We start from the raw sequence: 26,450 nt of genomic DNA, 5'->3' as shown, positions 1-26,450 counted from the left end.
AGGCTTGCCAACGTTGAAGCTGCGAGACATAGTGGTGAAAGCTGGAACTGCAGGTGGGCCCCTGCATTTATCACGAGGAAACCCCACGCCGCTGGGGTTTAACATTGAGCGCTCAATGTTAAACCCCAGCTGTTGCACTTCTGAAGTAGACCGTTCTTCCGGGTGCTTCAAAACGCCACTGAGCAACTTCCATTGAAATGAACAGCAGGGGGCGGGGCAGTCCGCCCTCTATCCTTTATAACTCTTTGGTTAGGGTTATAGGTTAGGGTTTGGGGTAGGGTGTCGGACTAATATGGCTGTTATCGGCAGTTGGCGACGCTGCGTCTGACGCCCCTGCACTCTCTCTCTCTCTCTCTCTCTCTCTCTCTAAAAAAAGCCCAGATTTGAACTTGAAGCAAGACTATAGGCCTACCACCCGAACTAGACAGACTGAACAACATTGACTGCACCTGTGTGACCAGTGCAGCCTGATTGGTGTTTGACCTTCAGGTGTTAAGGAGTGTATTCTGCCGTGCTTCATTCTGAAGAAGACTATTCAAATAATTGTTCCACCTCCTGATGAAAACACCAGGTGATTTTTTTTAAATAAAATAAGAAATGTAAAATACATTGTCAAAAGTAGCGAAAATTGCAGAGCTTGTAGATCAGCAATTGTTTGTATTTTTTATGTTGCAATTTAGACAAGTTGTAAAAACTTGTAGCCTACTTTTTCTACGCGGCCTACGCCTACTTCAAACATATTTTTATGCCAATTGCCTTTGCACTTTTTAGGCTTACATGTTTTTATTGTTAGGCCTACTGGTACAAAATCTGGGTAGGCCTATTCTCTTAAATTGCTCCACCGCTGTTCAGAATTAAATTAACTATACTTCCATGCTCTTCTTTCCTGCTCACCATGTGTTCCGATGGGAAAGGGAAGAGAGTGACGTCAGACCGGGGCTGGTCTGCCGTTTATTAGCCAGAGAGCGACGTGCCAGGTTGAGAGCTCACGCACGCACGCACACACACACACACACACACACACACACACACACACACACACACACGTCACACACACATAGTATACACAGTCTGACACACATACACATACACACACAGGCTCTGTCCGGCCAGCAGCGAGGGCTCTGGAAGTTTGGAACTCTACGAGGGGGATGTTTTACTAACCAAACTTTATAGAAACCGAGTCACTTATAGAAACAGAGACCCAAGTGTCGCAACCGTTTCCTATTTTAATGTAACTTTTTTACAACTTTTTGAAACGCCAGTTGCACCATCCACTGAAGTTGATTCACTTTTGAATGAGCGGGACCCTTATTTTTCGTAGTGTCCTTTTCGATGTGTGTGTGAGACGAGGGGCTTATTTGGTTCTTTAACATTTTGATTTCATTTTCTGAAAAACTTTTGGGATTAGTTGCCTGTTTTTTCATCTTCTCTCCAAACTACTGACTCGTGATGGTTGTCCTATCACTAGCGTTACTTGTAGGATTCGTAGTGAGTCTGACTTCAGCTGACAAGGTAAGTGGCTGTCTCGCTGTTACTGTTGGACTTACTGTCACTGTGTGGGCATTTGCGAATGAATTGACCCTGTTAAAAGTCGCCGCGAACTCCAATTATATGTCCATGAATAGAAGTGTAATTGTCAGTTATCAAGAAAACCAACATTGAACAGTGTGGTATAGCCCGTACATGACAGTGTTATTCAGTAGCATTTTCAGTCATAGTCAGTGACTCAAATCTATATAGGTTATTTGAAATGTGTCAAGCATCAACTAGTTATATAACAGCTGTGAAATGAATGTGACAAACATGTTCCTGAGTTGATGTTTTTTTCTTTTTTAACACACTGTCTAAGTGTCTATACATGTACAAACGTGGTTCTTAAAGTGGGGTCCAGGGGACCTGCAACAGGGTTCCTTGAGGAGGCTTCCAAATGGACCAAAGTCTGTAACTCTGAGAGTGTTCAAATGAAACCACATGGACCTGTATGAGGGGTCACTCTCAGATCTATTAGTATGGGGGTCAACAAAAAAACACTGCAGTTTAAAAAATAAATGTCTGCTTCACAATGTAAACAATATTATTTCCATAAAATCTTTCCTAATGGGCTTTTGCATTTGTCTTTCAGGCTGGCGAAGTAGATAAGGAGGGTAAGTGATATTTACATGTGATCAAATCATTTCAAGTTGAAAGGGTGCAAGGAGTTAGCTCTTACTGAAGTAACAGACTAGGATAAGATAACTTGGTGCACTGAGGTGAAAGTGGGAGGGGTGTGTGTGTGTGTGTGTGTGTGTGTGTGTGTGTGTGTGTGCGTGTGTGCGTGCGTGCGTGTGTGCGTGTGTGCGTGCGTGCGTGTGCGACTGCGTTGTCTGTATTACTGTACTTGTGAAAGCCAGATGTCCCCACAAGTATAGTAGAATTAAGAATTCTAGAAATATTGATTGAATACTTTATTAACAGTTTGCAAAAAAGCACAGAACAGTACAGTTAAATGGAAATAACCTACAATGCTAAAAGGATTGAAGCCAAGAAAGAACCATGTCTTGTTTCCATTGGAGTCCTGAGTATTCAATTCATTCATAGACATAACTTCAACCCTTGATCTACAGTACAAACACATTGAGTGAATTTGCACATCGGCTGTTTTCGGTGCAACCAAGTATACAGAAACTCAAGTTTTAGGCTTGGGGATAAAAAATAGGAACAAAAAAAGGTACAGATGACATTCATGAAATTGCAACCTAGAATTTAGTTGTACCCTGTGTGTGTGTGGGAGGTACAGTATCTCCCATCCCTCCTACTCCCAACACGCACAGGGACACACTAAAGAAAACACACACACACACACACACACACACACACACACACACACACACACACACACACAGTCACACACGCACACACACATTTCATGAGTGAACCGCTTCAAGGGCTTTGTCATACAGGGAAGAAAACTCCATTTGTAAATCCTGCACATCTGTTCTTCATTCTGAGGTTAGGAAACAAGTGAGCTGCAACCATGTCCACGCAGGATCCTTTAACACCGATATCTCTTTACCAGTCCTTGTCCCTTTTATTATTAATAATAATAATAAAACTTTATTTGTATAGCACCTTTCATGACATGACATATCCTTCAAGTTTATGGTTTAATATGTCTGAGTCATAGTGTAATGCCTGTATATGGGCGTATCAGGTTTATTTATGGTTATGTTTAGTCATAGACAGTGACATGCTGTGTGACATTTTAGGTTTGTTTATGGTTAAGGGCGGCAGTGGCCCAGGGGTAGAGTGACACTAGCTCCCCCAGAGTTAATGTCGAAGTGTCCTCGAGCCTGCCTTGCATGGTTTCCTCCGCAATGGGTGTATGAATGTAATGCTATGTAAAGTGCTTCAAAGCGCTATATAAATCATGCACCATTTACCATTTCCCCCGTGACGTCAGTGTCAGCCAAGTCAATAGACTTTTTACCAAACTTTTTATTCTGTATAAACTTTTTAGGCCAAGTCAATGGAAAAATAGTTAGTTACATTTACTATGACGTAGTGGGTGCCACAGTGCAGTCATGTGGCAGCCAAGTCTATGGACCCAATTTCAGAACTCTTCTCTCTGTGGGCCTAAAAAGCAACGTATGTACGATCATCATGATAAAAGGCGCTGCTCACTTCACACGAGTGAGTGACGAGAACCCCTATATACATGCATTGTACTAGCCATGGTTCACATGACGCTTGTACTTCACGAGCGACATGGCCCAACTGTCTCTGTTTTATGCGATCATTTTACAGAGAGAACGTGTACATAAACATTTAGAATTCAAATATAAAGTACTCGCCACGGGTGTTAGAAATGTCCTGGCACAGTGATTAGCACTGCTGCATTCCGCTTTGTTTAATAAAAGGCATTTTTATCCGAGCTGTTTTTTTGACAGAGGCTTTCAACTACGCGCCCCTATCAGTCGGGATGTGTGTTGCACTCTGATACACTGGGTGTGTTCGATATAGGCACGCTGACCGCACTGCCAATACAAACTAATAGGCGAATGCGCTCCCGGTGTGTAAATAGCCGGGGCGCTCGGATAAAAATGCCTTTTATTAAACAACGCAGAACGCAGCAGTGCTAATCGCTGTACCAGGACATTTCTAACACCCGTGGCACACGTGGTGAGTACTTTATATTTGAAAAAGTTTATGTAGGATACACGTTCTCTCTGTAAATGTAGCGATCGTGTAAAACTGGCTGCAGTTGTGTCATGACTGTCCATCTTTCAGGGCTAGCATTGTACAAGCGTGGCTGCAGTTTCCCTTGTATTTTTATGTATTGTCTTTGCTGAAGGTGTCCACAAGAGCTTCTCTCTACTCTTCTGGGTATCTGGGAGATTCAGGAATGTTATGGCCTTCTAAATCAATGCAATGTTTAAAGGATAACTTCACCCTTTTTCAAACTATCTTCATTTTGGTCCTCTTATGCTCAATATTAAATGAGTCAATTTCTGAGAGGATGGCTGTGGACAGTTCAGAAACCTGCCCACCAGTGAGTGACATAATCGGTATGCTGATTTGGTAATTTAAAACAAGATTTAAAACTTTTTTCTTTTTTTCTCTTTTGCTTTTGCTGAACAATGCTTCTATTTCAGCATTTTAACTTTCCAGGGAGAGAAAGGCTGTAGTTTCTATTAGCTTGGAATCCCCATTAATGATGTCACTGGTAGACAGGTTTCTGAACTCTCCATAATACACCAATGAGGCAGAGAGTGGCAGACATTGTGCCATGATCTGATCTTATCATGAACATTATTGAGAACCAATTATATGAAGATGAGATTGAAAATGGGTGAAGCGCTCCTTTAAGCTAGAGCAGTGGTTTTCAACCAGTGGTCCTTGAGGGGGTTCCAGGTGGTCCCCAGATAAATGATGGAGAGTTGGTAACCAAATGGACCCTTATTAGATATTTAACTCTTAGATCTTATCTTATCCCCCCTCTATCAGGAGGACCCTCAGGTCAGCAGACAGGGGTCTCTTAAATATTCCACCCACAAAAAAGAGGCTCAGGGGCGACCGTGCCTTTGCTGTTGCAGCCCATACGCTGTGGAACAGCATTCCCTTTGCCGTTAGATCTGCTCCCTCTGTTGAGTCTTTTCAATCACAACTTAAACGTTTTTTTATATTCACAAGCCTTTGAATCCCCCACATGATCTTGCACTTTTCTATTTTAGATGACTTTGTTTTAATTGCCTGTTGTTTTATTATTGACTGTCTTCTGCACTGTATTTTACTGTATAATATTGTATTGTACTATTCTGACATGTGAAGCATGTACAACGAGAGTTGTTTTTAAATGTGCTATATGAATTATTTAATTTGATTTAATTTGATTAGATCTTAACTCTTAGATCTTTAACCCTTGAGAGCATAAAATGAAACACGCTCAAGAGTTAAATTATTGTTAAACTGCATTATTTTGATCAACGTTTCCCTGTTATCTCTCTTACTGTACATGGTAACATGTCAATACAGCATGGAATGGTGGACAAAATATTATTTCGTTTTGGGTCTGCGAGTCAAAATCTCATCAAATGGTGGTCCATGGCTTAAATGCTGAATAATATTATTTATTTATTTATATTGGCCTTGATATGAATAATGATATGATATGATATGATATGATATGATTATGAATAATGAAGCTAGCCTACCACATGAAAGTGCACATTCAAAGGATTGCATATGCAGGGCCAAAAACACTTCATGCTAATTTAATAGGAGAAGCTTTTTTAAATTGTTCTCAGCATGTGATTTAATGTGAATTTTCATGTAGCCACTTTCAACTTGGCGTCCTTATTTTGGAATGTTGGCATTGGCAATCATTTTCTAAATAGTCTCAATTTTTTATATTTATTATTTTAGCATGCAACATTGTTGGGTAAACATTATTTGGCCTCACATTACCCCGTATGGGGTGCTGCAGTGAATTTCACATTGTAAGCATAATGTCAAGTCTCTCCATCACACTCGTATCGTATCGTTGCTGTCAGACAGAAACCTTGTATCTCCATATTTCAACGTATGTTCTTTTGTAATGGAATGCCCTAGTTCTTCTTACAAGAAGTCTCACACAAAAGTAGCAAGAATAGCCAATCTACAAGCTCAGAAAGCATCGCATCACAATGCGTTGTGAGCTTGTAGATCAGGTTTTTTTGGTAGATCTGCTATTTACTATTTGCTATTTACTATCTGGCCACAAAAGATCACAGGATCTACTGAATGTGAAGGGGGGTACTATAGGGGCCTGCCATACTGTATTGTAGGCTCAATATGTCAGTTTGTCACCTCCCCCTTCACATTCAGTAGAGTGATCTTTTGTGGCCAAATGTAATTTCCTGGGGTCTAGTAGGACTATAGTAAATAATACAAAAATAAATCGCTATAAAATGTTGTAAAGAAATACATATTTAACCCCATGTTACTTCGAATGCCCCCGCCCCCCTGTCAAAAATAGCTAAAATCGCTAAAATGAAAGAAAGCAGCAAATGAAAATAAAATAACGCTCATCTTTTACTTTCTCTAATAACAACCTAAAACATGAACCTTCGTTGAAAAATACTAAAGTTGTCCTTTAAGCCGCTCCCTATACTGTGTACATTGTTGTACGACCAATAGTTAAAATAGCCATTCTACAAGCTCACAACGCATTGCTACAAGTTAGAAGCTTGTTGATCTGCTATTTTAGAAAATGTATATGACATGCCCAAAATAGGGACACTGTCAGGGTTAAAGTGGTCAAAGCCCCAGTCTGATGTTGGAGTGTCAACTTGTGCACATGCCCAGGGATTCTAAATGTGTGACAAACAGATGGGGAAGTAACCCTTGCGACTTGTTAGGCCAAACGATTCACGTTTCTCTCTAATTGCAAATGCAATTTCATACATATTTCATCCAAGACACCAGCAACATTATGTAAATAATATCATTAACTGGAAGTAATTTAATTTGAAGCATAATTATGTTTGTGGCAACGCTTACCGTTTCCTTCTACTTAGTTTTTGTGCTGTAAAGTGCCATCAAGTTCATGGTTTAAAATTACATGTTGTTTTCTGAATCTGAGCCACCAGATATCAATTTGTTGTCTGGCTTTAGACGTACGCTGTCAAGATCAGAGCTGGGTCGTCTAAGGATTAAGCAGTGTGAAACCCTGCGTTTTCAAAATTCACACCACTGCGTCGGGCGATTCTTGGCTACCAGTGATGCCATATGGCCTTACATTTATTATCTTTTATATCAATTTGTCGCTTAAGCCCAATGGTCCAGAATGCCACAGCACGCCTGGTCTTCGACCTAGTGGCTTCTGATGTTATCAGATGATTTAATCTCCGTCATCAATACCATACAATGGAGCCATGAACATTTCCTACATATTGACATTGTAAGCCATTGTCAGACGCCACGTTTGGCGCGTTGTCCGACTACTAACCCTATTACTAAACCTAAATCTAACCTCAGTCTTAACCGGCCACGTATGTCCCCTAGCCTCATATCAGTCTTAACCGGCCACGTAAGTCCCCTAGCCTCATATCAGTCTTAACCGGCCGCGTAAGTCTTGTTTTCGCATCAGCAGCAGCAATTTCACTTCTGCATTTCCTAGTCGCCTATTTGCGGTAGGCAGTATGTGGAAATGTCCATATTGCCTCCATTGCATGGTTCTGATAAGAACATACTGGTGATTATCAGTTGATAACATTTGGAGCGGGTGCTTTGACCAGCCAAAATATTCACGTTACCCTATTCCACTCTGCTTCATTGGCTCGCGGTTGCTGCCCACACCCTGTACAAAACAATGATGTTGGCCTACAAAGCAACCAAAGGCATGGCACCCCATAACTTCAATGTCTGATCCAACCCTACAACCCCTCCCGTTCGCTTAGAGCAGCTAACACAGAAATGCTGTACAAGCCTTTCCTAAAACACTGGACAAACTTTTTCCAAAAATAGCTGATCTACAAGCTCACAATGTGTCACATCTTGTAGATCAGCTATTTTTGAATATAGTTTAAGAATAAAATTGGGCTCAATTGGTTAATGTATATTCTGTAATAATTATCTAAATCTACAATCTAACTTGTAACTAAAGCTATCAAATAACTTTAGTGGATGGAAAAAGTACAGTAGTTAACTCTGAGATCTAGTGGAGTAGAAGTGTTGAAAATTGGAAACAATTGAGTAAAAAAAAGAAAACAATCTAATTGTAAGAGTACATGTATGTAACTATGTACGTAGTTGCTAACCACATCACTGTGGTTAGGCTACTTACGGCATCCAGTATTCAATGCAAGTATTATTTGTATCAGTAATCAAAACAACTCTTCATATCCAAACATCTGCTTCTGAAAGGGTTAGTTTCGTTGCATTGCATGGGCCCACTGTACAAACTGTGATTTCTAAAGCATGTAATTTCTCCAGACGTATAATTTTAGCGTTAAACAATAACACCTGTTAGAACGCCTTGCTGTCAAAATCCTGGACAAAATGACAAGGTGCTGAAATTCACGCTTTATTATTTATTCCACCCGCCTTTGGTGACATTTCTCAATCACACTGACATTTGACCACTTGAACCCTATAGCATATAGCGAAAATAAGCAGATCTACATGCATACAACATATGGTGTTGAGTCACGTTGTGTCGTTTTGGCTATTTTCCGCAAAGCTATTTAATGCACAGTGAATACAGGAGAGGGCCTAGTAGAGCTACTAGAGCCCAGGGGGACTCCAGTCAGTATAGGGTTTAACCACCCTTTAGTCTTGACCTGAGTTCCAACTGAACGTGGGCCACTTCTTTTCCATCTATTCCAAATCTCTTCGCCAAAAATAACCAATCAACAGGCTCACAACATGCCGCGTTACAACATGTTATGAGCTTCTAGATCTGCTGTTTTGGGGGAATGTTCCTCCCAGAATAGGGCTGTGTTAAAGACAAGTGGTGAAGGGTACCACTGAATAAATGAATAGGTAACTCAGTCAATCTATGTACTGTATAGGTTTAGCCTGGCTCATTTTCTTGGAGGAAAAGCATCCTACTGTAATTGGACTACTGTATCCCATGCCCTTAAATCCAGGTTTTCAGCCATCACTCTGAGAAGAGCTGTCAGGATTCATGGACATGTGCCAATCTTTCCAGTGAATGGGAATGAACTTACTATTCCTCAAATTAGAGCTTTGCAGTACAGTAGCCTATATCGTCGCTGCCGATTTCGAAACCTATTGTATGTCCACTTAACCACTTTCAGGGTAATCACTTTTGTTGGGAAAACGGGCAAATACTCCAGTACTTTAACTCAACTACATATTTGACTAAGCAATTTTCACTTTTCACATTTGATCGGAGTATCTACGTATACTTTGACCCACTGGTGTTGAGTATCCATCAGTGTTCAAATCATGGTTTGGCAGCGTAAATCCTCCCATGGATCCATTCGGACACAGAAAGACAATTTCCTTGCCTCCTTGAAGCCCCTCGTTGGAGAAATACTGGTTGTTTTTAATATAGCCAGATTCGTGGCAGCTGTGCAAAGCAGTATACTTTCTCCCTGCCAGTTGGTTCAGATATTCAGAGAGAGGAGGGATGAAAATAACGAATGAAGGAGAGCAGTTATTAAGCCTAAAAAAATCACATAGTGGATGCCAGACTAGCTATGCTTTAGGGCAAAGCTAATGAGGATCCTAACAAATAAACAATGTAGTCTAGACTCAATTAAAAATAAGCAGGCCCAGTATTACAAGTTTTATTGTGAAGCCTTGCATGATGTACTGTACATGTTTTTTTTCTTTACGACATAGTATTCTTAAAACAATTATTCACATATATTTGTCATACACCCAAATGGCAGCACAAACACTAAAACAATCTTCAAAGAATTAAACATGAACAAATGCACAATGTCCCCATCACAGTTCTTTATCCCCACCCAACAGCTGACAACTCAAATTAATCCAAAGCCTCTTCAATGTCACCTCGATTAATGAAGTCCAAGAACCTCTCCCATATCTTATAGAATACAGCAGGTTTCTTCCTAATTGTATGTGTTAGTTTCTCATGTGCCAAACTGGTCGTTACATTCCTCAACCAAAAGCCGATCGTAGGGGCATTGACATTTTTCCAACATAGCACAATTGAGCAGGTCAATCATTATTTTTTCTTTATTTTTAGTGTACAATTTAATGGATAGATACTGTACACTGTACATGTTAAACCACATGAACACTAGTGTCCCTATTCTGGTGTGAACATCCGGTGAAAACAGCATTGCGTTGCGTGAGCTTGTATATTGGTTGGTATATTGGCTATTTTCAGTGAAGGTATTACCGGCCTACCGGCATGTGCACTTAAGCCTCTCCAATTGATCCAGAACGCTGCAGCACGCTTGGTCTCCAATCATCCAGCCAAAATTCCCACGTCTCCCCCTTCTCCGCTCCCTCCATTGTCTCCCGGTTGCTGCCCGCACAGAGTACAAAACACTGATGCTGGCCTACAAAGCAACCAAAGGTATGGCACCCCCATATCTTCAAAGTCTGATCCAACCCTACAACCCCCCAACCCTACAACCCCCCCTTTGCTCGCTCAGATCAGCCTACACAGGGACGCTGTCAGAACCTTCATTAAAACAGCCGGGACAACGCTCCACACGTCTCAGACTCTTCTCCCTTCTGGCTCCAAAACTATGGAATGAACATCCTATTCCTATTGCAATCAGAACTGCACTCACTCCCAATCTTCCGCTGTTGTCTGAAAACTCATCTCTTCAGACTCTATTTTAGCCCGTAGCACTTTCCGTAGCACTTGCACCAGCCTCGACGACCTTACATACGTATGCAAAGGCTAAATTTATGTAATTTAGATCGCATTTTACAGTATGTAGACATACCACTCTATAGTTTATAAATTATAATCATAGGTTCATTGTACATATATTCTACGGGTGTTAGTTTCTTAGCTTGCTTATGATCCTTGATGACTCTCTATGTATTTGATGTACAGTATTACCATGTGTTCTTCGCTCTGGATTAACAGCGTCTGCTAAATGCCTAAATTGTAAAAGGAGCACCCCCCAGCCAACAAAGTACAGTATGTAGGGTTTAAGTGCTTAAAGGAGTAATTCGTCTCCAAAATTACTTATTTTCTATCAATTACACATCTTGAAGTCTTGAATTCATGGAGATTTTCTTATTTTTTTTATTTGATTTATTTTTGGGTGAACTATTTCTTTAAATTATTTGATTTAATGTTATTTGCCGCGCCGTGCGGGCCACATTCGGCCCCTGCTTTATATAAATACACTTATGCAAGTTTTATTGAGATCAAATCATTAAATCAAGACAAAAATCATTAACATTAATCATTACTGGATATTTCAACAAACATGGGAGGAAGACTATGCTTTTATGGAGATTAACAAGCCAGTGTGCCATCTTTCCCAGAGAAGAGCATGTAATTGCCATTCACTGATTTATCGGAACAGCACATTCTGTGAATAAAGCCTACTCATTTTATAATCTAATAATTACATGCCATGATAGATGAAAATGTGTGTGTTTTCTGTGTATTTCCTACATTTTAGACCTTTACATTTACATTTAGAATTACCGTAGTCATTTACGGTAGTCGGACACAACTGCATTTTGTTGAGTGGCCCCAGAGCAATGTTAAGTTGAGTAGCCCTGACTGCTGTCTTGCCTACATGTGTTTCTGTTGCTGTAATGAAATGTGTCCCTTTGACAGACCTCCTGAAGAGCCGGCTCAAGGAATATGGCTTGGTGACGCCCATCAGCACAGATTCTCAGGGCCACTTCCTTTCGCACCTGCTCTCAGCCAACCACAAGCAGCGTGTCAAGAGGGACGTGGCGGCATCGCCCGGTGGTGACACCGAGCAGAGGCTCTTCTTCAACGTGACCGCATTCGGGAAGGAGTTCCACCTCCGCCTGCGGCCCAATGCCAGGTTAGTGGCGCCGGGCGCCATGGTGGAGTGGCACGACGAGGTGCAGGGCTTTGGGGACGAGGCTGGTAGCACGGGGGCCAACGAGACAGAGGTTACCACCGGCGGGACAGAGCGGATACTGCGGCGTGAGCTACTGAAGACCGACTGCACCTTCATCGGTGACATCACAGATGTCCCCGGGGCATCGGTTGCCATTAACAACTGTGATGGACTGGTAAGTCCTCCTCAGTCGTAAAAAGAAAAAGTCATCTGCATCTCAATTGACCTCTAACCCTGTCTTTCATTACAAAAGTGGCATGACCTTATCAACCGATGGTTAGTTATTGTAGATGTCAGTGGTGGAAATGACTAAGTGAATTTACTGTACTTACAGTAAGTACACTTTTGGAATACTTTGACTTTAATGTGTATTTACATTTTTGGGGATAGGCTACTTTATACTTTTACCCCACTACATCTCTGAGGCAAATATTGCACTTTTTACAATCTACAAGCTCAAAATACCCCACGGTGCGACAGGGTTTTTTTTACGCAATACTGCTTCCAAGTAAAACATTTGAATACAGGCCTTTTACTTGTAACGTTGCATTTTTACATTGTGGTACTTTTAAGTAACATATCGCAGTACTTCTTCCTCCACTGATTGTAGACGTTCGTAACCGTAACTCTCTGATTTAGCCCTTTTTCCGTACGTCAGTGGTGGGCGGGGCATTCCTACAGCACATTGTCCTCTGCGCTATTTCTCAAGTTGACAGACAGAATGGCTTTTGTGCTCAGGTTTGTCACGGGTGAGTGGCCCCTGACGGATCCTTTCCTCCGTAACACTTCCCAGCACAAAACACTGATTCCTTTTGTGTGCCACAAAAAAAGGTTTCGCAGCCCTATCCTCCCCATCACCCCTCATAAAACACTTGAACGGTAATTGGGGAGATGCCTTTTTTGTCCTCTCAGCTCTTGGAATCAGCCAGCAGCCAGACGTCTCTGCATTCAGCAGCGCAGAGGACGAATGATGAGTCTCGCCGGTTTGCAGCAGTCGCTTGACGTCATACAAAGAACCGAAACTTATATTTAGAACCAATAACTGACTTCATCTTGTTTGTGTAGGTTAATCGAATAATCAAGTTCAAAACAGTGGCTTGCGCACATCCATTTCGTTGCTGCTGCCGAACAGAAAATGACAAGCATTGCTCCTCAGTGTTTCGTTTACTTAAAACACGGTCAAATTACATGGTACACAACGTTTCGGCCACAGTTGGCCCTCATAAGGTCACCTGAGGAGCAATGCTGTTGTGCGGACCTTTATTCTTTTAAACAAATCAAATAATGAACCCATTATTATATTTTTTGGATACTTTTGTACAATTTCTTCACATATCAACGAATCAACACGACTAGCCCTATTTGTAGTTGCAGGTTTCCAAAAGATGGCTTCGTTTGATTGGCCCGGCAGCACATTTGAACTGGGAGCCACCTTCTGGAAACCTAATTCACACAGCCTTTTACTACACTTCTAATACCTACCATACTGTAAATGCATACAGAGAGAGTAGTATAATGGCTGTGGCTCACTGAAGGCGTCACTGACTTGCGTCAAGAGAAACTAAAAAGAGGTTACCTTTCTGTGTTGCTCCTACTCATTTCAGGTGGTTTGTGCCACACTGTGATGCTCCAAAATTCAAGGTTCAAGGTTCAAGGTTGTGCTTTATTGTTAAATAAAAAATATTTCTCAGTAAAAATATTTTACTGAGCAAATGGACGTAACGTAGCACTACAAAATGACGTCGGACTTAAATACTGAATAGTCACATTGTGAACAGAATTCTCACATAAGACTTCTCCTTCTCAAGGTGTGAGAGGGTGGTGTGGAGTGGTGTTGCAATGGCGTCGTCCGTGGATCTGTTCTGACAGTAGGCAAATTGCAGGGGGTCCAGTGTGGGTGGCAGCTTGCTGTTGATCATCTTCATCATCATCAAAATAGAAGCAAGCTCTGAGGGCTGCGTCAACAGGCTTTTTATATTTTTGAGCAAGTGGCAAGTGCCCAAATTGATGCTTCCATTCTTTGAAAAGAATGCCCCAGAGGTACTGTCACAGATTTACTTTTTATCCTTCACAATATGACACCAATATAATAAGGCAGCGTGCCACAGAAATGCCAAGAGACAGGCATGAAGGATGCCGTTTCTTTTTTAAGCGCTGTCACTCACAGCCTAGTCTCGCGTTGCCAGACTGTTGCCAAAAAGGTTTGGGAACTGCTGCTATATACTGTAGCATTCGGAGATTGTGGAATAGTTGTCTGGCTATGTGAGACTACTCACAGCCTGAAGGTAGTGTGTCTTTTTATTGTCCATGCTGCTGAAGGTGGAGGTACAGTATTCATGAAATAATTCGTGATGGAAGAAGTACTCAGATATAAGTCACTGTCTCTGTCACTTTGTTTTCAAACGACACTGCATGTGCATGCATGTGGTCGTGCATGAGACGGACTTACGTCCCATAGCCTGGAGGGATGAAACTAAGATTCTGCAATTTGAGGCTGAATCTTAAAATAAAATGCTCAAATTAACCATTTCACCAAGTCTTTAAAGAATCAAAAGTAAAAGTACTGAAATGTGTCTCCCCCGGCCCTCAAAAATAGCAGATCTACAATCTCACAACATGTTGCGATGTGACACATTGTGAGCTTGTAGACCTGCTATTTTCTAATCATTGTCTCCACCAGGCCGAAGGCATGGGGAGAGAGTATGTTTTGCACTCTGTCCGTGTGTGTGTGTGTCCTTCCTTCCGTCCGTCCGTCCGTCCGTCCTTCCGTCCGTCCGTTATCAGCTAATCTCCGGCACCGTTGGCCCGATCAATGCCAAACTTTGCACACACACTCCCTGGATGCCAACGATGAACCTCTGCCCCACATTTTCCAGAACGGCCTGTTATAGCGCCACCATGAGGCAACTTTTCACATTGTTTACCTAAAACTGCACCGATCTGCGTGATACGTTGCATGCACACTCCCTAGAGGCCAAGGACAAACCTTTGACCTGCATTTTCCGCATCTGCCTTTTATAGCGCCACCAGGAGGCCGACTTTTGTAAAACACATTTTTTGATATTACTCCTCCAGATTCTGTCCAAAAATCTCACAAATCGTTACACAGTATCTCTATGGTCATGTGCTCAAGTCGGATCTGTCCGATATTTCATATTCCATCCTAATTGGCTATAATTGGCTTTCACAGTTTGCAAGATTGCCCCGTTTTGAACAAAAGCCTCAAATCATGAACGCAGCATGCAATTTACGTGAAATCTTTCACACATTTTCTTACTAGGCTGAGGAATATATCCCACCCTTTTCACATTGGCCTGTTATAGCGCCACCAACAGGTTGATTTTTGCAAAACACATTTTTGGAACAAAATGCTTCAAAAACATGTTTATATTAATCCTAAACATTTTGCCAAACATCTCACACAGTCCTATCCTCCTGGTGGAGACCTGTGCCCAGAAGGGCACTTTTTCTAGTTGAAGAATGAATTAGTGGCTTGTGACTCTTGTATGTATGTTTTTTTTTTATTATCATCATCTTTCGCACAGCCTATTACTACAGTACCGCATACAGAGAGAATATAGTATAAAGGCTGTGGCTCACTGAAGGCGTCACTGACTTGCGTCAAGAGAAACTAAAAAGAGGTTTCCTTTCTGTGTTGCTCCTACTCCTTTCAGGTTGTCTGTGCCACACTGTGATGCTCCAAAATAGAAGCAAGCTCTGAGGGCTGCGTCAACAGGCTTTTCATATTTGTGTGCAAGAGCCCAAGTTGATATGGTGCCATTCTTTGAATAGAATTCTCCGGAGGTACTGTTAGGTACAAATATATGGGAGGTAATGGCTCAGGGTATAGAGGTATAGTGGCCCGTAGAGCAGTCGGAGGTGAATCTCAAAGTTCCTTTGTGTGTCCTTGAGCAACAAATAATTTATCCCAATGTGCAGGTTGCTGCCTTGCATGGTTTCCTCTGCCGTCGGTCTATGAATGGGTGAATGTAATGCACAATCGATGTAAAGCAGCGCTTTATAATTGCACAATTTACCATTTATATTAAATATATTTGTCTTACTCCTCTGCAACTCAATTGCAGCTCATTGCTTAGAGATTTTGTGGGTTTCTTGAATTTCTTGAATTCTGTAGTGGCCATATATGGAGCGTGTCACGAGGCGTGACGGACTGATTGACACGAGGCGTGACGGGCTGACTGACAGGTTTTGCAGGTTTTCATATTTACTTAAACTACCAAAAGTAAAGTAGTACTCAAATGTGTCTCCCCCTCCCCTCAAAACTAGCAGATCTACAATCTCACAACATGTTGCAGTGTGACACATCGTGAGCTTGTAGAAATAGGGCTTGTCGTTTATCAGGTTTTTTTTTATATAAATCTGCACAATAACTTAATTTACTTCTGAGATGTATTGGAGTAGAAGTATAAGGTATCAAAAAATGTAAACCACCAGAACCAGAACAACCTCCTGGACTCCAACCAGTCTGGTTTCAAAGTGGGTCACTCGACAGAGACTGCCCTGCTGGCAGTGACGGAGTCGCTCCATGCCGCTAGAGCGAACTCTCTCTCCTCCGTCCTGATACTCCTGGACCTGTCTGCAGCGTTCGACACGGTGAACCATCAGATCCTCCTCTCCACCCTCGAGGGGATGGGTGTCTCAGGCTCTGCACTCTCCCTGTTTGCATCCTACCTGACGGGTCGCTCCTACCAGGTGATGCTGAGAGGGTCTGTGTCAGAACCACACAGGCTCACAACTGGGGTTCCCCAAGGCTCGGTTCTGGGTCCTCTTCTTTTCTCTCTCTACACTACATCTCTGGGTGCTGTCATCCACTCCCATGGCTTTTCCTACCACTGCTATGCCGATGACACCCAGCTGATCCTCTCATTCCCCCCCTCTGATACCCAAGTGGAGGCACGCATTGCTGCTTGTCTGGCTGACATCTCGGCGTGGATGTCGACAAACCACCTGAAGCTCAACCTGGACAAGACCGAGCTGATGTTCCTCCCGGGGAAGGGCTGTCCGCACCGAGACATGGCCATCACCATTGATAATGCTGTGGTGACCTCAACTCGGACTGCGAAAAATCTGGGTGTGACCCTGGACGATCAACTGATGTTCTCGGCAAACATCGCATCAGTGACAAGGTCCTGCAGATTCCTCCTCTACAACATCAGGAGGATTCGCCCCTTCCTCACGGAGAAGGCAGCCCAGGTGCTCATCCAGGCTCTCGTCATCTCCCGCCTGGACTACTGCAACTCCCTCCTTGCTGGTGCTCCGGCATCTGCCATCAGACCTCTGGAGCTTGTTCAGAAAGCTGCGGCTCGTCTGGTGTTCAACCGCCCCAAGTTCTCCCACACAACCATCCTTCTCCGTTCTCTACACTGGCTCCCCGTAGCGGCCCGCATCCAGTTCAAAACCCTGGTGTTAGCCTATAGGGCAGTGAAAGGAACAGCTCCTTCCTATCTCCGGGCTATGGTCGATGCCTACACCCCTGCCCGACCACTTCGGTCTGCCACCTCGGGGCGACTGATTGCCTCGTCACTCAAGGGTCCTTCTGGCCGATCCACACGGTCACGACTCTTTTCTGTTCTGGCCCCACAGTGGTGGAATGAACTCCCCACTGATGTTAGGACAGCAGAGTCACTGCCCATATTTCGCCGCAGGTTGAAAACCCACCTCTTCAGGAAACACTACCCTTCCTCTCTGCCTGACCTACTTGTTGTTAACTAGTTGTACGAACGTTTGTTTTCTATTGTTGTATTGTTTATTGGATCTTGTTTAGTCGATACACTTAATTGTTTTAGCTCATGCTCATTTGATTTAGCTATTTTGTCTCATCCGGTTAAGGAAATAGGTAGCTGATATATTGCACTTTTACCTTAGCGCTAGGTATACTCTTGGTTGCTTGTTTTTGCAGAAAATGCACTAAAGACTTCTGGTGATTAGTAGTTTTTGTTCCCTACCTATGTTGAATACACTTATTGTAAGTCGCTTTGGATAAAAGCGTCTGCTAAATGACTGTAATGTAATGTAATGTAATGTAAATGCTCAAGTAAAGTAAATATACCTGAAACTTAGTTGAGTAAATGTGCAGTCCTTAGTTACTTTCCACCACTGCTTCTCCGCAATTCAAGTGCAGCTCATTGCTTAGAGATGTTGTGGGTTTCTTGAAGTGACTGAGGTCACTTAATATGGTGACCATAAATCTGTGAGGGATCCTCTTTGCCAAGTGCTCATCTACTGTTTTGGGTCCTTTACAGTATGACAGTGTTCAAGTGCTCCTAAATTAATGAGATATTTCCACTGTGGGAAAGCAAAGTGTCTCTTAGTACTTCACGCGTGGGAATATTTATGCATCTGTGTCATGGACATAAAATTAGTATTTAAACGTTATCAGTAAACCAATGGTTATTTGATAAAGAACGTGCTGTAGGTTACAAACAAACATTTGTGGCCTTTTGGTATAAAATTGAAAATTTATCTTTTAAAGCTGCATGCCGTTTTTTGGTACCTTTATTGTGAAGTTTTCTGATGACATGGAATGATGTTGGGTTCCCCTCACCGAGCTCCTGCCAGAACTGTTGAAACAACTTTCAGGGCTGTCTTTCCACCCGGCAGAGACCATAATTATCATGTCTGAGAGTACCGTACACCGTACCGTCTGTTGATGTTTTTAAAAGGGGTCTGAAAACCTTTCTTTAATCCCTATACTGTATACTTAGTTGACCGGGCTCCCCGGCAGGCTACTGTATATGCGTTCCGTCGCGTTGTGATCTTCTACATCAGCTATTTTGCGGCATTCAAGATATTTGCAAGATTACCTCTAACCGCTTAAACCCTATACTAGTTGACCGGGGTTCCCCAGGGGTCTATACTTGGTCCCATTCTTTTTCCCTCTACAAGATTGCCGATACAATGCATTGTGAGCTTCTTGTTCAGAGAATATAGAATAATCTCTAGATCTTGGATTATTCATAGCCGTGTTGCGACACGTTGTGAGCTTGTAGTTAGGCTATTTTCAGGATAGGGACGCTAGGGTTCATGTGGTTCTTGAACAACCTATCTCTTCACGCCACATGATAACAAAGCTGTTTTGTGTTGCCTTCGGGCGGCTCTAAAGCTGTGTGTTGAGTAACCGGTATTTTGATAGATGCATCCAGGGTAATGTGCAATACCTATTTGGTCATAAAGGGGAGATGGAGCACAGCTTCTTATAAACATATGTACATTCAGTCCTGAATTAATACAGTCAAGCCTTTCAAGCAATCACTATTGATTGGAACAAGAGTAGTAATGGTGTAGTGTTGTTTGAAGACTGTGCCAACTGGTTGAGCTCTAGTCGTATCAAAGTAGATTAAATTCACAGTGCCTGTGAGAGTTTGTGCTTTTATTGTGGCTGTGCCTGTTATCTCCTCAAGGTCTGTTGCCTGTGGGGAACATCTGAAACTAGAAGAAGTGCCCCTCGGGGCACAGGTCTCCACCAGGATTGATATTTGGATATAAGGATAAAAAAAGAGTGTTGCACATAAATGGGCCTCCTGGTGGCGCTCGAAAAGGCAGAATTGAAAAATGCAAGCCAGATGTTTTTCCTTGGGCTGTAGGGAGTGTGCACACAATCTAACATTTTATGCAGAGCTGTGCATGTAAAGACGTGACTGTTATAGTGCCACCATGAGGCTGATTTGAAAAATGTCAAGTGGCATTGCTTCCTCAGCCTAGTGGGAATATGCGTGCATAGTTTCACTGCACTCGGGCCCAGCGTTCATGATTTGTGTTTTGCAGAAATCGGCCTCATGGTGGCACTATAAATGGGAGATGTGGAAAATGTTTTGCCATGGCCTCTAGGGGGTGCGCATACAAAGTTGTACACAGATCGATGCAATTATAGGTAAAAACAGTAATTGGCCTGTTATAGCGCCACCGTGAGGCTGATTTGGAGGAAAAAAAGTGTCGTCCTCGGCCTAGTGGAAATGTGCGTGTATAATTTCACGGAAACTGCACACTGTGTTTGTGATTTGTGGCATTTTGTTCGAAACTGACCAATCATGCAAGCTTTGGAAGCCAATCTTAGCTAATCAGGATGAAATATGGGAAAGGGTGCAGATCCGTGTTGATCACATGACTATGGAGATAGTGTATACCGAATTGTGTGATGTATGGATAAAATGTGTAAGAGTAATCTACAGATATGTGTTTTGCCAAAATCAGCCTCATGGTGGCACTACAAGTAAGACGCGCGAACGCGGGAAGCGAACGCAGCTCGTAAATTGCAAAAACAACAATTAGAATAAATTACGTAATTTTTTAAGGTTTTTTTTAAGTTATCTTTTTTTTGTGTTTTGTAAGTTACGTTTTTTTTAAGGTAATTTCTTTTTAAGTTAAGTTTTTTTTAAGTTTTTCCTTTTTAAGTTTTTTTTTTAAGTTAAGTTTTTTTTTAAGTTAAGTTTTTTTTAAGTTAAGTTTTGTGTGTGTGTGTGTGTGCGTGCGTGCGTTTTTCCTTTTTAAGTTTTTTTTTTAAGTTAAGTTTTTTTTTAAGTTAAGTTTTTTTTAAGTTAAGTTTTGTGTGTGTGCGTGCGTGCGTTTTTCCTTTTTAAGTTTTTTTTTAAGTTACTTTTTTTTTAAGTTAAGTTTTTTTTAAGTTAAGTTTTTTTTTAAGTTAAGTTTTTTTTAAGTTAAGTTTTGTGTGTGTGTGTGTGCGTGCGTGCGTTTTTCCTTTTTAAGTTTTTTTTTTAAGTTAAGTTTTTTTTAAGTTAAGTTTTGTGTGTGTGTGTGTGTGTGCGTGCGTGCGTGCGTGTGTGTGTGTGTGTGCATGCGTGCATGTGTGTGTGTGTGTGTTTTTGTGTGTGATACAGCTGCGCCCTCTGGTGGTGGGCGGGTGGTGTTACAGCGTGACACACACACACACACACACACAGACACACAGACACACAGACGTGATCTGCTGGGTCTCATAGTAAATGCTCACTGCGTTCGCAATCACTGCGTTCGCAATAACAGGCTGTTGTGGAATATTTGGGGCAGAGGTTCGTCATTGGCATCCAGGGAGTATGTGTGCACAGTTTGGCATGGATGGGGCCAACGGTGCCGGAGATTAGCTGGTAACGGACGGACGGACGGACGGACGGACGGACGGACGGACGGACGGACGGAGTGCAAAACCTACTCTCTCCCCAGGCCTTCGGCCTGGTGGAGACAATAAAGACAAATGATTTCAGTCAGGCTGAAGTCTAGATGGGTCTACAACGGGGGGTCTGTGACCCCTGGGGGGCCTGGGTCAGTGTTACTGCAGTGGGGCTGCCAAATTATTTTGCATTAGGAGCGATTTTACGTGGTTGTTTTTCCTAAATATATATTAAATACACATGGAAATGTGTCCAACATATCCAACATATTATTTTAGCTGATAACTGATAACATAGCTGATAACACTGCTGATAGTTCTGTCAAACAAATCTATCTTTTGGCACGATGAAGAGTCTTGCCTCGAAACTGTGAATTATGGTATGTGTGTGTGATATGTGAGCTTACCATAATCACAGTAATCATATTCCATCATTCAAGGGCCTTTGGATAGAAAAGAAACAGACTCCATGCTGTCACTTTCAGTTAGAGTGCTGCAGAGGTCTCTGTGACTGTGACCAGCTGAGCTGATGGTCGTTGACGCTTAATTGATGCATCAAGGAAGGCAATTATGTTTCTGCACTGTCAAATAGGTCTACATCTATTCTAAGATAGCATCTTAAAAAAATGTTGTGAAAATGTGTTGTGACTTTGATTGAAAAGTTTTAATATAAATAGGTTGCAAATATGCTTATCGGTGTTGCGAGGATGAGAGGGTAGTGGGGTACCTGGAAAAGAATCTTCCCCCCAACCCCTGCAGTACAGTACAGTACAAGTAGTACAGTACGAGTAGTACAGGAGTTCAGTACAGTATAACAATTACAGTACACCGCTCAGTATACACACAGGTGTGATTTTAGCAGCATCACTTGGGAGGCAACCCACGGAAACCTTTGGAATACGTCTAACATACTGCAGTGCACTGTAGTCTCAAATCTCAGACCAGACAAAACATCCAGCAGACATTGATGAGACAATTTTGAATTTTCAAGCTAGGTTTGAAAGCCTGTCATCAAGTTGCGTTTAATTAAGGCTTTCTCCAAAAACAAAATATATTAATAATCAGAAGATGCAGGGTCTGATACCCAGTTGCATCATGCATTATTTGTAATGGCGGTCCCTGCTTCATCTCTCTCTCAGCTGCGGTCCTTGGCCTGAAAAATGTTGACGATGCAACATTATTCAATATACATATAATTTGTACATCCACACACACATCTATACTATATTATACTATACTCTGCTCTTTGGCATCCTGCTTAAGAACTTCAAGATCATTTTCTTCTTTACTGGGGGTTAAAGAGGTATAAAGAGGTGCATAATTTCAGATCAAACATGGGCAAAACCTGGAGCTGCTGATGAAAAAGGCTGCTGTTGAGGGCCAGTGGTCTTTGATCTCAAGTGGTAGCCCGAGCCCTCACTAGGTGTGTTTTACTGTTTCTTAATTATAGCCAGCCTGGTGTCTGGAACTCTTTACTGCGGCAGGCAGGCAGGCAGGCAGGCAGGCCAGCACCAGTGGTGGAAGGCAGGCAGGCAGGCAGGCAGGCAGGCAGGCAGGCAGGCCAGGCAGGCAGGCAAGGCAGGCAGGCAGGCAGGCAGGCAGGCAGGCAGGCAGGCAGGCAAGGCAGGCAGGCCAGACAGGCAGGCAGGCAGGCAGGCAGGCAGGCAGGCAGGCAGGCCAGGCAGGCAGGCAGGCAGGCAGGCCAGGCAGGCAGGCAGGCAGGCAGGCAGGCAGGCAGGCAGGCAGGCAGGCAAGGCAGGCAGGCCAGACAGGCAGGCAGGCAGGCAGGCAGGCAGGCAGGCAGGCAGGCAGGCCAGCACCAGTGGTGGAAGTGGAAGAAGTACTCAGATTTTAAACTTAAGTGAATGACAAATACTTTGTAACTTTCTTACAAGCCTTCAAAAGCTTACTTCAAAGTCAAAGTACAGAAGTAGTAGCATCAATATATACTCAGTAGCAAAAGTAAAAGCAGACATTATGCAGAATCAATAATTATAGTCCATTAACGCGATTTACAGTAATGCTGAAATGGGCTTTCAGCATTAAATCGCGTTAATGGACTATAATTATTGATAATTAACCACTTTAGAGTAGACCTATTTTATACTAAAAGGCTGCAACGTGCTGTAATGAAAAATGTAAACACATAAAAAAATCTAAATCTACAAAGTAACTGGCAACTAAAGCTGTCAAATAAATATAGTGGAGTAAAATGTACATTTGTAGTGGACTAAAAGTATAAATAAAAGTATCAAGAAATGGAAATACTCAAGTAAAGTAAATGTACCTTGAAATTGTACTTAAGCACAGTACTTGAGTAAGTGTACTTAGTTCCTTTCCGCCGCAGGCCTTGCTGCTCACGAAGCAGACACGTCCTCTGGTCTAGAGACAGACAGCAGTGTTGGTGTGGGAGTCTGGGGTAAGCCTCGGGTGATTTGTACGGGCCTGCCTGTGTAGGAGGCAGGCAGCCCTTCATGTCACATGGATGTCAGGGGCTTGTGGACATTCTTGGGAAGCCGAGGGGAAGACTTCCTCGATAAAGCTGCCAGATCGTTTAAATTTCTTCTGACCCCTCTTCTGACTTCCCCTGTCCATTTTCAGCTATATATGTGGACAAAGAGTGGGACTGTCAGGGTCGCGGCATTCCAAAACGGCTCAGAAGATAATACATCCCCGACCCAGTCCAGTCGTCCCAATGGGCCTCTCGCCGACTGGTCCGCTCTGAAAACTCTGAAAAGTCTTCATGATCGGTCTGTGGCACAGAACACAACACATGCTCTGGCAAGACATTTGCATACAACTGCACTGCTTTAATCTGGTGGCCCTGCGTTGGCATGTCATTATGTTAAAACTAACCCTGTAAAAATATTTTTACGAACAGCAATAATAGACTGTTGCTGCTTGGGAGCTTGTAGATTGGATATTTTCACGATTCGTCGCGGCACAAATGATCTAGGGCTTATGTGGTTAAACTGGAGCAATAATGTAGACTGACAAATGTATCTTTGAGACTAATGTCAGTTTTTGCTGCTTTTTATTGAGTTGGGCTTCCGATCCCATTGGACATGGTCAGGCCGGGGCTTTTGGCACACATCTCCTGTGGTGTTGATCTCAGACAAGCTGAACCATGGCAAACCACCAGCAGCAGCACCCCAACACACACACACACACACACACACACACACACACACACACACACACACACACACACACACACACGCGCGCCATGTCATCTTCATGCTTTTTTCTCTCACCTGAGGCCTACAGGCATTAGTGGGGCATGCATGTTAAGGACATTAACACGCTGATTATATTGAACAGTTTATTCGCAGAGGTGTAGTAGTTATTCATGATGCATGAATGCGTGCGCCTTTGAAGATATGTTGAAAATGCAAGCTGACTTAATCTTGCTCAGGTTATTCCAATAATCAAGAAGCATTTCGTTTTTTGTCTCATTATGTCAATGAATCAACAAACTAATTATAATAGATTCCTTATAAATGACTAAATTCATTAGTCTGATTAACCACTTAACACTGTGTATTGTTGTACAATCGTTGTACTTTAAGCTTTAAGATTGTATATTTTAACTATATATATATATAATATATATATGTACTGTATATATATATAAGTAATCGTTCATTAATCGTAATCGAGGCAAACGTTTTACATAATAAAGTAATATTATGGGCCAGCACTAGGTACTATTAGGTTCTAGTTGTGTGTTTGTGTTAACCATGCAGCTCTACTTGAGATCCACAGAGACACTGAAAGGTCTTTGAACTTTAGGTCCAGTTTCCTCCCTCTCTCTAATTCCTGCCTGCAGTTCCAGTGACAGAGTTGAACAAAGGGCATAGTGTTGAAATCCATGCTGTCTTTCTGTTGCCTCTCTGAAATCTTCAAGACAAGGATTTTTTAGCCTCCCTTTTTTCTGCATTTTACACTGCCTTTGGCGCTAGCTTCCGTTTACAGGATGTAATGATAGTGTTTGATCCCTGCAACACACCTGGTCCGCATGGAGGTTTTGTGGAGGGACGGTAGCTTTACAAGTACAAGTCCGTCGTAAACACGTGGAGAGAGGTGGGTTTTAGCTGACTCAGATGGCCGTTATGTCGGTCGCACGTGGACAAAATGAACTGCAGTCAGTCAACGAAAAGAATGAAGGCAACAGGGAAAGGGAGACATTGACCTTGGGATGTCCGAAGTGGGTGTATACTGTATGTAGCAGGGTTGCTCAGAGCCTGTATCTGAACACCAAAAGCTCAGAAGATAAGATAATTGGCTTTAGTAGCTTTACTTGACGCGCAGGGCACCCAGGTTTGAATCCCGGGAGTTACATACAGTACTGCATCACAGGTTAAATTACTCAGTCCCCCCCACCTCTCTCTCTCTCTCTCTCTCTCTCTCTCTCTCTCTCTGATCACTGTCAGTCAGGATAACTCACAAATACATTGAAATAAATAATAAATTGTCAATAACAGTGTAAATATTATATTTGATCTCATCGTTCAGGCTCTACTATAGGCTCTACTATAGACTCTACTATAGGCTACATTACTCTCTGATCTCATGGTTCAGGCTCTACTATAGGCTACATTACTCCCTGCTTAAGATGAAGATCTCATCGTTCAGGCTCTACTATAGGCTACATTACTCCCTGCTTAAGATGAAGACGATTAATGAGGTGAGCTTAAATGGACCACCAATTTGGTCAGCTGCTTGACGCGTCACATACTTTAGCTGCATATATGAACCTCTGGATTATACCTGCTTGAACCAGCTCGCAGGCTGTGCAGTGTGCATCACCTATCCTGGCCTGGAGATGCAGTTTCTTATTATCGTTCCTTGTCATTCCTGTATGAATATGTTAATTGCATTGTCATGCATCAAAGAAGTTAAGGGCAACTTTGAACCTCCTGCAGAATGTTCCCATGCCATCCCACCAGAGTCGAGCTGCTTGCATCTCCAGCTTGCCTTGCACTATCTGCCATCTGGATCATTTTAATCCACAACAGCCACCACAGCTGCAACACCACAGGCCACATTGTGTCGTGTGCTGCATGCATATGCAAACATATGTTTCCCCCACATACAGCCAATGTTCACTTCATATCGTCACTTTCGGGTGGAAACCTTGTATGTCCAAAACTGTTGCTTTTCAGATGATGGAAAAAATCCTTTGTTCCAATGGATATGCTTATTATTTAGTTGGCCTGGACCGCTGGCCTAGCGCTCCGAGCACCTTGATTAAATACTAGTAAAACACATCACACATCACTTTCACTTTAAAAATAGCA

General features: G+C 42.5%; 1 protein-coding gene across 1 annotated transcript in view; it reads left to right on the top strand.

Moving 5' to 3' along the window:
* The first annotated feature begins 1,361 nt into the window (after nucleotides 1-1,361).
* Nucleotides 1,362-26,450, top strand: part of adamts3 (ADAM metallopeptidase with thrombospondin type 1 motif, 3) — a 173,955-nt gene continuing 148,866 nt past the window's right edge. The window contains exons 1-3 of the mRNA XM_079516259.1: nucleotides 1,362-1,515; nucleotides 2,126-2,147; nucleotides 11,771-12,201. Of these exons, the coding sequence (XP_079372385.1) occupies nucleotides 1,453-1,515; nucleotides 2,126-2,147; nucleotides 11,771-12,201 (516 nt within the window). The 5' untranslated portion in view covers nucleotides 1,362-1,452. The remainder of the gene's footprint in view (nucleotides 1,516-2,125; nucleotides 2,148-11,770; nucleotides 12,202-26,450) is intronic.

This window comes from Electrona antarctica (genome assembly GCF_951216825.1).
Source record: "Electrona antarctica genome assembly, chromosome: 12".
In the NCBI taxonomy this organism is placed as follows: domain Eukaryota; kingdom Metazoa; phylum Chordata; class Actinopteri; order Myctophiformes; family Myctophidae; genus Electrona; species Electrona antarctica.
This window is presented reverse-complemented; position numbering and strand designations above follow the sequence as displayed.